General features: G+C 42.0%; 1 protein-coding gene across 1 annotated transcript in view; it reads right to left on the reverse strand.

Annotated features, from left to right (window-relative positions):
• PRTFDC1 (phosphoribosyl transferase domain containing 1) overlaps positions 1–15,098 on the reverse strand; it is a 78,686-nt gene that overhangs the window by 5,963 nt on the left and 57,625 nt on the right. Inside the window, exon 9 of the mRNA XM_082258123.1 lies at positions 11,083–11,159. Within this exon, the coding sequence (XP_082114249.1) occupies positions 11,083–11,159 (77 nt within the window). The remainder of the gene's footprint in view (positions 1–11,082; positions 11,160–15,098) is intronic.

Genomic DNA, 15,098 nt, shown 5'->3' on the forward strand with positions numbered 1-15,098 from the left:
ACTACCTTATTGAATTATCTGGAAAATAGTGTGAAATAACAGTGCATTAACCAGCTTAGATAGAAATAAACTGTACTTGGGAAAATTAAATTCAACACCTTGTGGTGATTATTAGATCAGTAACGTGTTATAGACCTAATCTTCCCACTTGCATTCGGTTTCCAAGGCAATTCATGGATGTCTTCACTCAACGTCCTAATTAATGAAATCATCCTAACGTGCAGATTGCAGCATTGGATTATTTTTATCCCTTGTGTTTTGTGGATCTGAAACAATGTAATAACTAGGAAAACCTACCGAATAGCAGGAGCTAAAATAAAGACAGTATGTCATTTATAGGAGATTCTTAGATTTTATTATACCCAATGCCTTCATGCACTAACCATGATAGGGTCAGATATTTAGAAGAATACATTCACATGGCAGTTTGTGTGCAGCCATAGACAGCCGCCAGCAAGAATCAATAGCTTCTTGCCCGTGGTTGTAAATGCCGCCTACACACTGGTGTCCGTTTATGAAAAACAGAGAAAAGCTGTGATCTCTGGTGTACATCAGTTAATGTAGCTGATATCATACCGCTTGTTCTTTGCTTCTCATCACAGTACATGACCGTTCTGTCACAAAAGGCCAGTTTATGAAAGTGAGATCTGAAGATCTCACAGCCGTTCCACTGAAATATCTCCTTCCAAGATTCTCCAGCTCAGAGGTGGAGAATCAGAGAGAAGCTGGTGCAAATAGAGGAAGAAAACTTCTTTCTTCATATATATCAGCACCAATAGGTTTTAAAATTGATATATAAAAAATATCCCCATTCACACCTGAGACCTCTTAACACTAACAAGTTACAGGGCATTGGGGGAGGGAAAATAGCTAATTGGGTTGAGTTATTTTGAGGGGACAGCAAATTTACACTGTTATACAAGCTGTACACTCACTACTTTACATTGTAGCAAAGTGTCATTTCTTCATTGTTATCACATGAAAAGATATAATAAAATATTTACAAAAATGTGAGGGGTGTACTCACTCCTGTGAGATACTGTGTATACACACACACACACACACACACACACACACACACACACACATTATATATATATATATATATATATATATATATATATATATATATATACACACACACACACATACAGTATATATATATATATATATATATATATATATATATATATATATATATATATATATATATATATATATATATTGTGACAGGAAGTCAGCTAAATCTGGGAATGTAGTCACAGGAAGGAGATACATTTCTACCTGATTTAGAAAGTCCATTAATTAATTTAGGGTGTTGGCTACAGAGCTAGCCAGCAGGAAGTTGAAAGGCCTTCACCTGTTCAGAATGAGGGAGTTAAGGCTCTATAATTTGTTCAGAGAAATTGCTATTGTTTGCTGCCTCCAGAAGCTGCATCCTGAAGCCATGTGGGCTGGGAGCAGGAGGACAGTCAGCGTGTGCCTCCCGACAGGATGTGTGGGCCTGGGAGAAGACCCCCCGGGGTGATGTGTGCCCGGGACGGTAACCAAGGGTGAAATCGTCTCAAAGGTGAGAAGACGAACTGTTGATGTGAAAGAAACAAAGGACTGTGTTGCCCTGTGAAGCTATTATAAAAGGACTATTGAGTGTCCGCTGTAGGACAAGGAAGTCTGCCCGACGGTAGGTTGGAGACAGACACTTAGGCAGGTTCCAGTTGTGAGAAGGTAGCCGCCCACAGAGGCAAGGATTTATTTTCTGTTTTATTTTATTTTGGATGTTTTGCTGCATACAGCCTGGTGAAGAAAACACCATTCAATAAACCACACTGTTTGTTTGCAAGCACTTGTCGGCTACCTGTCTGGGAAAACGCACCCCCCAAGGGGTCATCCACACCCGCCACCGAGCTAATCCCTCACATATGGTGGAGGATGCGGGCATAAGCAGAGATCCCTGCAAGGAAGTGCAAATGTTTGATGAACTTTATCTGGTGCATGAGATTGCACAATCTATGTGTGCAGGAGAGAAGATCCTGACAGAAAAAAAAAAAAAAAAAAAAAGTGTTTTAAAGAGACAGCGGTCTCAAAATTTTTTGATGAACTTTGTTGTGTCTGGTGCAAGTGACTGCACAAACTGTGTGCGCAGGAAAAGAGATCCTGCAAGAGAGAGAAAAACTACATGTGTTGAAGAGACAGTGGTCTGAAAATTGTTTGCTGGACTGTGAAAAATTTGTTTGTGGAGTTATTGAAGATGGGGCGTTCAAAACGCCTGAAGAATGCAAAGATAGATGAAATGAGAGACCGGATTCTATGGATGGAGGGGATGCTACCGTCTGAACCAGCCCCATCCATGCCTAAAGAGAGTCTACTAAAGAGGAAGGGTGTTGTCCCTAGCAACACTGATGAAACTGCTATGGAGACGCAGTGTGCTCAGATGAAAAGTAAACCCAAAATGGGGGAGATGCTGAAACAACGGAGCTTTGCAGCTCAACAAAAGGCTCATCAAGAGAGCATGGCAGGCTGGAAACAGAGACGCCAGCAGCCAATGGAGGCCATCGGTTTGGAAGAAACCGAGTATGTGTGCAGGGCTGAGTTGGATGCCTTGCAACGGAAAATGGAAGAAAAGGAACAAGCCTTGGAATTGCTTAAAATGGAGCATAGAAACTTGCAGGAAATGAATGAACTACTCAAGTCTCATGTGTTACAGTGGGAAGAATCCACTGCTCTTCTTTTGGTCGAGTTGCAAAAATGTCAAGACACTATAATGGAGAAAGATACCATCCTCATGGAAAAGGAAAGTGAAATTCAGACTTTGCAGAAGCAAAGTATGGCTGATATGTTGGAGTTGCGTAATCAGCTGGAAAAAAGTCTTCAGTGTTTGGAAGTTACAAAAATAGACCTGCAGGAGTCGCAGGAACAGAATGTTGCTCTGAAAGCGACATTGTCTCTCAACGACAACGAGAAAAGTGAAAGAGAGGCTAAATTACTGAGTACTGTGTATGATCTCACTACTTTGAGCAATGTGGTAGATGAATGGCGTGCGGACTGTGAAAGTTGGAAAGGGGAAGCCCAACGTGTCCAGCAGCAGTTAAAGGAGAAAGAAGCCTGTGTGGCAGAATTACATTCTTATTCCCAGATGCTAGCCAATGAGGTGAAGGCTCTTATGCAGGGAAAAGGAGATTGTGAACATAAGAGGGAAAAAGTAGAGGCACAGCTTCTGGAATCGCAAGTCAAGGTGTCAGAAGGTGACCGATTGTGTGCTAAGCTGTCAGAGAAGGCAAACCGACTGCAGGTTGAGTTGGACAATGTTACAAATCAGCTTTCTCAAGCAGACAGCAAATCTAGAGAAATTGCGGAAGATTTTTCTATCTTGGAATCGCAGCTGCAAGACACGCAGGAACTCTTACAGGAAGAGAGGTGTCAAAGGCTGAGTTTTAGCACAAAGCTCAAACAAATGGAAGATGAGAAAAATGGCTTCCTGGAACAATTAAAAGAGGAGGCGGAAGCAAAGAAAAACCTATCAGAGCAAGTCGCAACATTGCAAGCTCAGATAGCGGATATGAAAAAACGCATGGAAGAAAGCGTTGGTTCATTACAGTGTGTTGAAGATGTGAAAAAGAAGTTTGATCAGATGCTTGGTGAAGAGAAGACTGTGTCTGCAAAATATGCAGAAGAACGCGCACGTGCAGAAACGGAGGTGCGTGATAACGAGAGCAAAGCCCTGTTCTTGGCTCGCTCTTTGGAGGAAGCTCTAGAGTGTAAGGCTGAACTAGAAAGTGTTAAACAGCTGCGTACAGAAATGGAAGAATTGGTCAGCTCCAAGGATGATGTTGTGAAAAGCGTTCAGGAGCTAGAAAAGTCTAAGCGAGCCTTAGAACAGCAAGTAGAAGAGATGAAGATTCCGTTGCAGGAACTGGAAGAGGAATTCCAGGCAACAGAGGATCTGTCCCAAAGAGGGGATAGTGTGCCTGATGCAGTTTTTAAAAGGATCAGTGTTTTGGGGTCTGTCCTGAGTGAGCCTCAGAAATGTGACGACATGTGGCTTGAATCACCCCTTTGGAATAAACCGTTCCTTCAAAAACTTCAAGCATTGGAAAATGTATCATTAGAGCTTCAGCAAACAAAAGAGTTGTGTAAGAAATGTGATGATTTCTCAGTTCAGGCTGAAAACCTAGTGGAGAAAACTAAAGCGGAGAAAACTAAAGCAAGTGATATAAATCTGGGAGAAAAAAGCAAACGCCACCTAGTGGAGAAAACTAAGGCTGTTGGTGAAAACATGAAGCAAATGAATAAGTGCCTTTCAGGGAGTGTTTCGAAAATGGAACTGGTGAAAGACGGGTGGCAGAAGTTTGATCGTGATCTTGAGATGCATTCCATGTGGAATTCAGATAGAGAAAAAGAACTAGGTGACCTTGAGCGGTCAAATAGTTCAGCAGAAAGTGCATTGAAGAAACCTGTAAAAGAATGTGTTGCAGTTCCATGCTTCTTCACTGATGCAGAGAGGAGGTCTATAATGGATACCACCCAGATCGCTGGGTTCAACTGTGTTGTTGCCTTTGACCCCTATGTTGGTGGAAGGAAAGTTGATGATGTTCTGGTTGGCTACTTCTGTGAAGAGTTTGGCAAGAAATATAAACTGAATATCAAATTAAGTAGTAGGCCTTTACTGCGACTCGCTCAGGAGGGCGAAAAGTTTAAGAAGTTGATGAGTGCAAATGCTTCAGATCTGCCTATGAATATGAAATGTTTGGTGAATGATATTGATATCTCTGGGAAAAGGAACAGGGGTCACTTTGAAGAAATGTGTGACAGCCTGTTGTCTCAATTGGAAAATCCTCTGCACAGCATCTTAGAGCAAGCAAAGCTCAAGAAGGAAGATCATTCCCTTTTACAACAAAAAGTCAATGATTGTGTACAGCTGTATGGAGAGGCAACTCAAGTCACAGAGGGATGTCAAGAGTCCCTACTTGGAACAAAGCTTAGTGAAGCAAAGGTTCTCAAAGTTTTGTGGAAAACATTTATGGATTGCAGAGAGAGGCGTCTTAAGAATGTTGAAGACATTAAGACTAGCCCAATTGAGTTGCCTATGGATCACGGTCCTCCATGGTGGATTGGACAGACGGTTATGAGGGACAAGCTGTCTGACATTTATGAGAAAGCTGCCAATGAAGATGACAGAAACGAGAAGGAGCGAAATGATGCCAAAAATGCAGTTGAAGAATGTGTATATGAGATGAGAGACAAACTGTGTGGCATTTATGAGAAATCCGTCAATGAAGATGACAAAACAGTTTCATCCGGAAGCTTGAGGATAATAGGATGCTTATCAGTGAGTCAGCAGTGCTTGACACATGCGTGCCTGAAAATCTGTGTCCCGACCCTAGGGTTGAAACAAGAGGGGGGGGTATGTGACAGGAAGTCAGCTAAATCTGGGAATGTAGTCACAGGAAGGAGATACATTTCTACCTGATTTAGAAAGTCCATTAATTAATTTAGGGTGTTGGCTACAGAGCTAGCCAGCAGGAAGTTGAAAGGCCTTCACCTGTTCAGAATGAGGGAGTTAAGGCTCTATAATTTGTTCAGAGAAATTGCTATTGTTTGCTGCCTCCAGAAGCTGCATCCTGAAGCCATGTGGGCTGGGAGCAGGAGGACAGTCAGCGTGTGCCTCCCGACAGGATGTGTGGGCCTGGGAGAAGACCCCCCGGGGTGATGTGTGCCCGGGACGGTAACCAAGGGTGAAATCGTCTCAAAGGTGAGAAGACGAACTGTTGATGTGAAAGAAACAAAGGACTGTGTTGCCCTGTGAAGCTATTATAAAAGGACTATTGAGTGTCCGCTGTAGGACAAGGAAGTCTGCCCGACGGTAGGTTGGAGACAGACACTTAGGCAGGTTCCAGTTGTGAGAAGGTAGCCGCCCACAGAGGCAAGGATTTATTTTCTGTTTTATTTTATTTTGGATGTTTTGCTGCATACAGCCTGGTGAAGAAAACACCATTCAATAAACCACACTGTTTGTTTGCAAGCACTTGTCGGCTACCTGTCTGGGAAAACGCACCCCCCAAGGGGTCATCCACACCCGCCACCGAGCTAATCCCTCACAATATATATATATATATATATATATATATATATATATATATATATATATATATAGATTTAGTTAGTTGTCATGTGTCAGAACATAACATTACATATTTTCTTTAACCACTTTAGCCCCGGAGGATTTTGCTGCTTAAAGACGGGGCCCTATTTTGCGATTCGGCACTGCGTTACTTTAACAGGCAATTGCACGGTTGCGCGATGCTGTACCCAAATAAAATTGACGTAATTTTTTCCCACAAATAGAGCTTTCTTTTGGTGGTATTTGATCACCTGTGTGATTTTTATTTTTTGCGCTATAAACAGAAAAAGAGCGTCAATTTTGAAAAAAAAAAAAAAAAAAAAAACAATATATTTTTCACATTCTGCTTTATAACATTCCCCCAAAAAAATAATTTAAAAATCAATTTTTTTTTTTACATTTTACGCCAATTTGTTTTCTGCTACATATTTTTGGTAAAAAAAAAAAAAAATTCCAGTAAGCGTATTTTGATTGGTTTGCGCAAAAGTTATTGCGTCTAAAGATTTGTCATTTTTATTGTTTTTTACATTTTTTTACTAGTAATGGCGGCGATCTGCGATTTTTTGCGGGACTGTGACATTGCGGCGGACAGATCGGAACATCGCAAGTGGCCGGTGGCCATCGGAGCAGCCTGTCACACGCACTGGCTCCCCAGCTGATAAGCGCTCGCCCCCTAGAGTCTCCTGAGCGAGTGACGTAGTACTACGTTGGTTTGCCCAGCAGCAGCCGCCTGCCCAGTAAATTTGCGGTGGGCGGTTGTCAAATGGTTAAATTATAGTTTCACTTTTTAAACTTGGCTGCACTGTAATCTCACAAGATCTCTTGAAATTACAGGCAGCCCACCTCCTTCTATACAGATCTTGCCTGCTTTCAGAGGAAAAACTTCTCCTCTGTTCTCCCCCTCTGAGAAGTGAAGTTCTCTGCTTCATAAACAGGCTACAGAGGAGATCATTTACCCTGAGAACTGCCGAGAACTGAACGGCGAAAAAAACTTCTCAGTTTAATAAACATACACCACTGTGTGTAACCAGCAGTGGCTGTCTCAGATGTGTACACGGTGCACATCATTGGCAAGTGGCATTGCTGTTTGCATGTAACTTCTCATTCGAACAGTTACATGCGAATAGTGAACCTGGACACATACAGCATGGATCCAGGGTCGTCATTTGTGCAGAGTTGGCCAGTTTGTATATGGCCATAGCACAAAGCGTTGCTGTGTTTAGCTGCTTCTGATCGCAATAAACTATATGCGGCTAAATTGCTGTGGGAGGATACCTGGAAAAGATGCATGCTGGGGAAGGCTTTTTTATAGACTGCCCGCACGGTGGGATGCATTAGTCTTTTGTCCCCATTTAGGGACTTCAGTTAGCTCTGCTGCGGATCTCTCAAGACCTTACAACGCTGACCTTTTTCTTGGCACCTGTTGTTGTATCATGCCTTGTTCTTGTTGCATTCATCATGTTTTTTGTATCTGGTTATGCCTGTACCCAGTTGTTCTCAAATAAAATTTATATTTGAAAACAAATAAATAAATAAATAAATTTGCGTGTGAACGTAACCTCATAGATCTAATTCTTTGACACCTGTGGTTGTATTTCCAGATATTACCTGCATCTCCAGTTTCTGATGAAAGGTGCTATTATACTCAAGCATAATGATGCTCTTTCAGAATTAAAAAAAACAATAAGATCACTTTTTGGAATAGGTTACTGTATTAAGGGGGGGAACATGTAACATTTTCCAGCAGCTGCAGCCTCTAGCTGCCCCCAAGCCCCAGTGACAGTGGCGGGCATCTTCTCCTGGCATCCGCTGTCACTGTTTGAAAATAACGTGGCAGTGCGGTGCTCCACCTGCCCGGCCACGTCTTTTTTCACAGTCCTCTGTGAATGGGAAACTACAAGTCACGACAGCCTCTGCCGCTGTCAGATGGTATTTTCAACTAACTTTCCTCTCAGTGTGTATCTGCCTGTCCGTATGAGGTACGAGCAGACAGATACGCTGAATAGTCTGCAGAAGTCCTGCATGGCAGATTGCAGTGCAGTGCTTCTCAGGCTCCAAGTAAAAAAAGAAATGCACATTTTTTTACCTGCAAAAAGATGTGCATTAATTATTATTTTTAAATGGTGAACTTATCCTTTAATGAGGATTTAAATTTTGGAAGCTGTGCCCAAAAGCTGAACAGGCAAAGAACTAGTCACCGGTATTACTTGTTCAAACTTGGAAAGCAGGTGAGCAACAGTGCTTTGTCTCTCCTGATTGATACAGTTTACTCACACTTTGTTTATGCTATCTTTGTTCAGTTTTGGGTTTACTCTGACATTAACTTTTTTCTGAGGTTGAGATCTGAAGAAGGAAGCTACGCCTCCGAAACGTTGTCCTTAGCAACCCCATGCAAGTCATGCTCTGGGTCCCGATCGTGGAGTCTCCCTCTGCTTAACCGCATTGTCAGTTTCTCTGAGCGGCTACAGCATCCGGCTCTTGGAGGGTGTGCGGCGGCTGGACCGTGCGCAGGCGCACCACATCGAGTCTCCTTGAGTAATCCGAGGCGGTTGGCTTAGCCGTACGATACTCACTGATCAGTGCAGGACGAACAGCTGAGCCACCGAGGCTAGGAGGAGAGAGCCCTGTAAACATCATCGGGGGATATTTATTTCCATGCATGACTTCCTATCTGTTTGTGAGTACCTGTTTTTATGGCTTCTATTAACTTCAAATAAATGGTGTTACACTAGGGCGGTGTGCGCTCTGTTCCTTTATTTTTTGTACTTTTTTCTGTTAGCATCTTATATGTTAGTACTGATACCTCGTGTATACAATAAATTAATATCCGTGCTGTGATGTATAATTTAGTGAAAATAGAAAAAATTGAAAAAAAATTTTTTTTTTTGGCACCTTTTTGGCACTTTAGTTTCGTTGGAAGAAACCATCTTTTGGACTGCACTTAATCAATTCACTTGCACTTTATATGGTTATATTATGGACACTTATTTATTGCACATTATTGCACTTTATTAATTTATATCCATCGATTATGAATGCATTTTTGCTGCAGTATATTTATTAATTTTATAGCACATATATATATATATATATATATATATATATATATATATATATATATATATATATATATATTTTACCTGTTAGCGCTGTCTATTTATATCTTTTAACAGTACTGATAGCTCGCTAACAAAAATTGATGTGCTTTTCCATGTGACCTTCGCTGCCACTATAAAGAAGGTAATCATCGATGTAATGGGATCCGTTAAGGAAGCGGCGGATAGCTTTTAAGCCCACTCCCTAACAACAAGGTAATGTTAAAGACGCCGGTGGCTGCTAGCTCCAAAAAGTTGCATCTGAACCACATCTAAATCGCACCGGACATGTGTGAACCTAGCCTAACACATTAAACTTGAAAAGCAAGTAAGCAACAGTGTTTTGTGCCTCCTCTTTGATACAGATAGTGCAGGCTGCATCTTTGTTATCCCTTGCACACAGAAACTGCAACATTAGCAGTCATCAGGAACCATCATCAATGGAAGCCAATCAAAAAGCAACTTTTATGTGAATGGGCAAATCGATCTAGAACTGGTTGATACAGCTTACTGCACAGCACTGCAAGGGGGGGCCAACCCAAAATTTGACAGCCATGCATAGCACTGTGTGTGTTTGAGGCTGTACAGCTGCTCCAGTATGACTTTCACATTTTGACATGTGGCGGTTTCCGTGCAATCACTGTGTCTGCATCCACTTCTATAGAATGCCTAAATACAACTCAGAGCTCATACAGACTAACAAAGGCAGGATAAGTGCCTGTGCCTTTCTGAACGACGCCTGCGTCCTTCCAGACACTCCCGCATTTTTACAGATACGTTATTCATGATACCACTGAACTACGCACATGTATAGCATGGTTTAAGTATTGTCAGCAGTACTTTGTAAATAACACTAATTTGTAGGTGACAATATTTGGGGAGGTTAGCATTACATTATAGGGGCTCTATGATATAGAAAGCATTCCATGCTATTTGGTGCCGTGTTTGACAAGAACCACCAAATATTTTTTTTACCTGTGCGCAAAGTTTAGAAGTGCAATAAACATTACAATCACAGGAAATATAATGCATATTTCACAGTCAGAATTTTTCTGGAGACAGCCTTAGGGCCGGTTTATAACAAAAGGCGATGTGGGAAAGGTGCGTTCTGTGCATGTTTCCTGCACTGTGGTTAAAACGCACTGTGATCTGCGGGCAGCAATGCATTAACGGCACCCCAAACGCAGCTTGCAAATGCAGTGCATTTGCAGGCTCCAGATGGCATGATACCACAGTACCATGCCATTTGATACAGAACGTTTTTCAAAAGTAGTGCATTCACTACTTTTTGTGTGTTCCAGTGTGATTTGTGGGCCATTCAAATGATCAGCTGCCATATCGTGATTCTGGTGTAAACCAACCCATAAAAAGAAATCCAAGTATCGATATTTTATAGACACATTCATCCACCTTGGACCCATGTAAATATTGTATGTATATGCCACACCTGTCTAATGCCCCTGGAAGCTGGAAGTACCTGAAATAGACACCAATACTCCAGTGATCTCCACTTGCTTCCAGCTTCCCTGCTGCATTCTGAACATAGGAGGTTGGCAGATTGGCACAGATGCTTTTCTGCCTCCTTGTAACATCCTCTGAGCATCTGAACCTCTCCTTTTCACCCCTCACTTTAGTATGTTTGGATAATGCAATGCACTGCCCTATGCACAATACAAATCCCATAGTCAATTGTACCTAGTGCTTCCAAGAGGGAATCAAGAAAGGGTGGTTGTGTTCCTATATAAATTTCCAGATGGTTATTTACAATGATTACTGTCTATTCTATGAGTTATTAAAACAGATGCCAGATGTTTGTGCTTTGACTGTACTGATCACTCTCTGTTCGCAGTATACTATCAGCATACTCACATGGAGATCTCGGAAGTGTTCGTTGTAGTCCAGTGCATAACCAACTACAAATTTATTTGGAATTTCAAACCCCGTATCTGCAAACACAAAAAATTCATTACATTTCCATTCAAAATCACCATCAGAATAAATCACTATTTTATATATTAATATATAATCAATAATCTAATAATAATAATAATAATAATAATCTAATAATAATATATAATCAATAATATTAATATATAATCACTATTTTATATATATATAATTTATATATTAGAATATATCACTATTTTTACTCTGTAAGAAATCAGTTCCATAAAGTGGAAAACTATGCAATGTTGTTCCATATTTTTTTTTATGTAGATAAGTTCTCTCATAGAGGTAACATTCTCAGAGTTCTAAGGTGGAAATGACATTTATCCAATCACTGCTCCTCTAGGAAGGCTCATTTCCCTTCAGATGAAGAATCCTTTTTTTTTTCTGCAGAATTTGACAGCAAGCTGCCACCCAGTGGACAAAGTCTGAATAATTACTTACCATATGGATGCAGAGAAAACACAAAGATTTTACAGGTATTGAAGTAGCCATGGTGTGTGGGCAGAGAAGATTTTTTTTTAAAAGAGGTGTTACACTTGCACATGACCTTTGTTTACTGGTGTGCAGGTACCTTTCTGCTTTCATTATGTGTTCATATGTAGATGGATTATGATAAAAGTAAAACTGATGAAATGTACAATTTTTTTTTTCATGCAACTTCTGCACATTTTATAACAGACAGGAAATTTAATTCCTCTTTTAGCTTTGTCCTTTGTGACTTGCATGCTTACTGGACAATGAACCATTGGTGTGATGATCCAAGTACACTGACCTGCACCACAAGAGTCACACATGCCACATACAGCTGCCAATCCAAGTGAATGTAAATAATATGTGATAAACCCGTACCAAGGGGTCAATTCACTAACGTTTACTGCATGTGATAACATGGTCATGTGACTCATTTACATAAATTATTGCATGCAGGAAAAAAAAGCCCAATTCGCAAAAAAATAAAAAAATAAAAATTAAAATGAAAACTGTGCTGGTAAATATTGCAAAAACAAAAAAACAAAAAATAAAAACAAACTATAGCAGAACAGTATCATGCAGAATTTTGTCAAAAACAGTGTGGCCCCCCCCCCCCCCAAATAGCTGGTTGCTAAGGATCAGGCCATAAAGTCGGCCACTGCGTCCTTAACAATGGATGACTAATCTGCTGTCAGTGGGTTCCCTGCTGACAGCTGCATGTAAAGAAAACATGCTGGCGATTAAAAATTATTTAAAAAAAAAAAACAGCATTGCCCCGCCCCCCCCAAGCATTCCAGTCCCTTAGGGTCTGGTAGGGATTTTAAGGGGAACTCCACATCAAAATTTTAAAGAAAAACAGCATGGAGTACCCCCAAAATCCATACCGGACCATTATCCGCGCATGCAGCCCGGCAGGTCAGGAAACGGGCCACATGCCCTCAAAGTACCTTGTCTCCATGGTAAATTAGCTGACAGCTGATGAGTCATCCGCTTCCCATCCCGCTCATTAGCAACAAGCGCAATAGGATAAATTACCGCATGAAAATATGCGGTAATTACCGCATTATTGAAACTTTACCGTAGTTATTTAAACCACAATTCTTAGTGATTTGAACATTTGAACAATTGTTTGCGCATGCGTTATTTTAGCGCATTTTTTTCAGCGTTATTTAACTCTTAGTGAATTGACACCCAAGTGCCTAAATATTCACCAATAGTAACACAACAGCAGCACTCCTCGATTAATAATGCACAAAAATATCTAAATACAAATATACAAAAAGTTATCTTATTTTTTCTCTGAAAAAATGTGTGTGGATCAATGTGTGAAATTAATAATGCAAATCAATGTGCAAACAACGTGGTATCAGTATAGTCCCGTATATCAAATAAAAAGTCCCATTAAATATGAAAAAATTGGATTTTTGACTTACCGTAAAATTCATTTCTCTGATAATCATTGACAGACACAGCTCCTGATCTTCTTAACCATTGGGTTATACTGACCCCTACAGGAGGAGGACACTAGGCAGAAAATAAGTCTGGCTTTGCCTATGGGAAGTCCAAGGGGGGTATACTCCCTCTCTCTGTTATAGGTACTCAGTTTTGTTACAAGGAGTGTCAGAAGAATTACAACTCCACAGAGGGGTGGGTGCTGTGTCCATCAATGAACATCAGAGAAATGGATTTTACGGTAAGTCAAAAATCCCATTTTCTCTTTCGTTCATTGACAGACACAGCTCCTGATCTTCTTAAACCATTGGGACTTTCCAAAGCAGTGTTAAACATGAGGGGTGGGAACAGCAAAAAAGAAATTCCCAAGGCCAACTATAGCCAACCAGGTAAACAGGAGCTCAACCAAAACAACTGGAGCTCACCTGAAAACAACAATACACCCTCAAAGTGGACCAGGTCCTCTAAAAAGCAGCCTGCAAAGCCTTGCGGCCAAAGAAAGCATCCGCAGATGCCAAAACATCCACTTTATAGAACTTTGTGAAAGTGTGCACCGAAGACCAAGTGGCCACCTTGCAAACCTGCGTCACTGACGCCTGTTGACGGAAGGCCCAGGAGGCAGCGAGTGCCCAAGTAGAGTGCGCCTTGACAGGGAAAGGAGGAACCGGACCCTTGATGGAATAGGTTTCAATTACCATCTGTCAGATCCTTCTGGAAATGGTCACAGAGGAAGCGGACAACCCTTTTCGAGGACCATCCAAAAGCACAAATAGTGAGTCTGATTTCCTAAAGACTCCATAGCTGCCAGGCACACCCTAATTGCCCGGACGACATCCAAGGCATGCAAAGCAATTTCCTTCAGATGTTTTGCCCGGGACACAGGGAAGGCAACACAATGTCTTCATTCAAATGAAAATCAGACAACTTGAGGAAAGAACGATGGCCAGGGGTGAAGAACCACCAAAGTGAAACAGGGCAACGCCGCCAATTCCGACACCCTGTGCGCAGAGGTGAAAGCCCCCCAAAAAAGCGACCTTCTGGGACAGCGTATGCAGGGGAATCTCTCAAAGATTCTCAAAAGGAGACAGAGCACCAAATTGAGGTCCCAAGGCGGCAACAGAGACTGCACTGTAGGGGTCAAGAGCCTAACTCCCTGAAGAAAAGTACATACCAGGGAGCGTGTGGCCAAGGGCTGTTGAAAGAAGACTGGTAAGACTGACACCTGACCCTTGATAGTACTCAAGGCCAATTTCTGCTCAACCCCCCCCCCGTTGAAGGAAAGTCAAGACCCGAACCACCAGAAAAAAGAATGAGGATGAACCCCAAGAGACTCACACCACGCAATGTACGTCTTCCACGTACAATGGTAGATCTTCCTAGAAGTAGATTTCCTAGCTTTTAACAGTGTTGGAATCACAGACTCAGACAAACCTCTATCCATCATCAGCACCTGGCGTTCAACAGCCAAGCCGCCAAAGCCAGCGACTGTAAAGCAGCATGGAAGATTGGTTCTTGGGACAGAAGTCGGAACCAGGGCCATTACCCTTTAAAATATAGGGTCTTGCACTGCCCCCAAACACCCCGCCCCCCCAAAACAAAAAAACTTGTAAGCAGACCAAGGACAGTCGCACGTTGGAAGGAAGAACCTTACAGGAGGGTAAGAATGAAACTCGATCTTTTAGCCGGACCAAATTACCTCCTGGACCCACCTGACTTGTACCATGGGAGTCCACGAGTCCGGGAACCAGTGAAGATGTCCCCCCACCCCAGGTATGGCTGAGGGCGCACCTTCCTGCTGAAGGGGCTTTGTCCATGGGTCTGGAGAAGCCCGCTCTTGACTTGCCAGACCAAGTTTGCTTGGATCCTCCAGAGGAGGCCCTGAAGAGCTCCAATCCCTTGCAAGTTGTCCCAGAGGGACGAAAAAAACTTCTTATGAGCCAAGAAGGAGGGCCCACGTCTGGACCAGCTGGTCTGCCAGCTCAGCAAAGGCAGGGGGGGAGGCTACTCCACCT

The sequence above is a fragment of the Pelophylax lessonae genome, assembly GCF_965119305.1.
Source record: "Pelophylax lessonae genome assembly, chromosome: 5".
Taxonomy (NCBI): domain Eukaryota; kingdom Metazoa; phylum Chordata; class Amphibia; order Anura; family Ranidae; genus Pelophylax; species Pelophylax lessonae.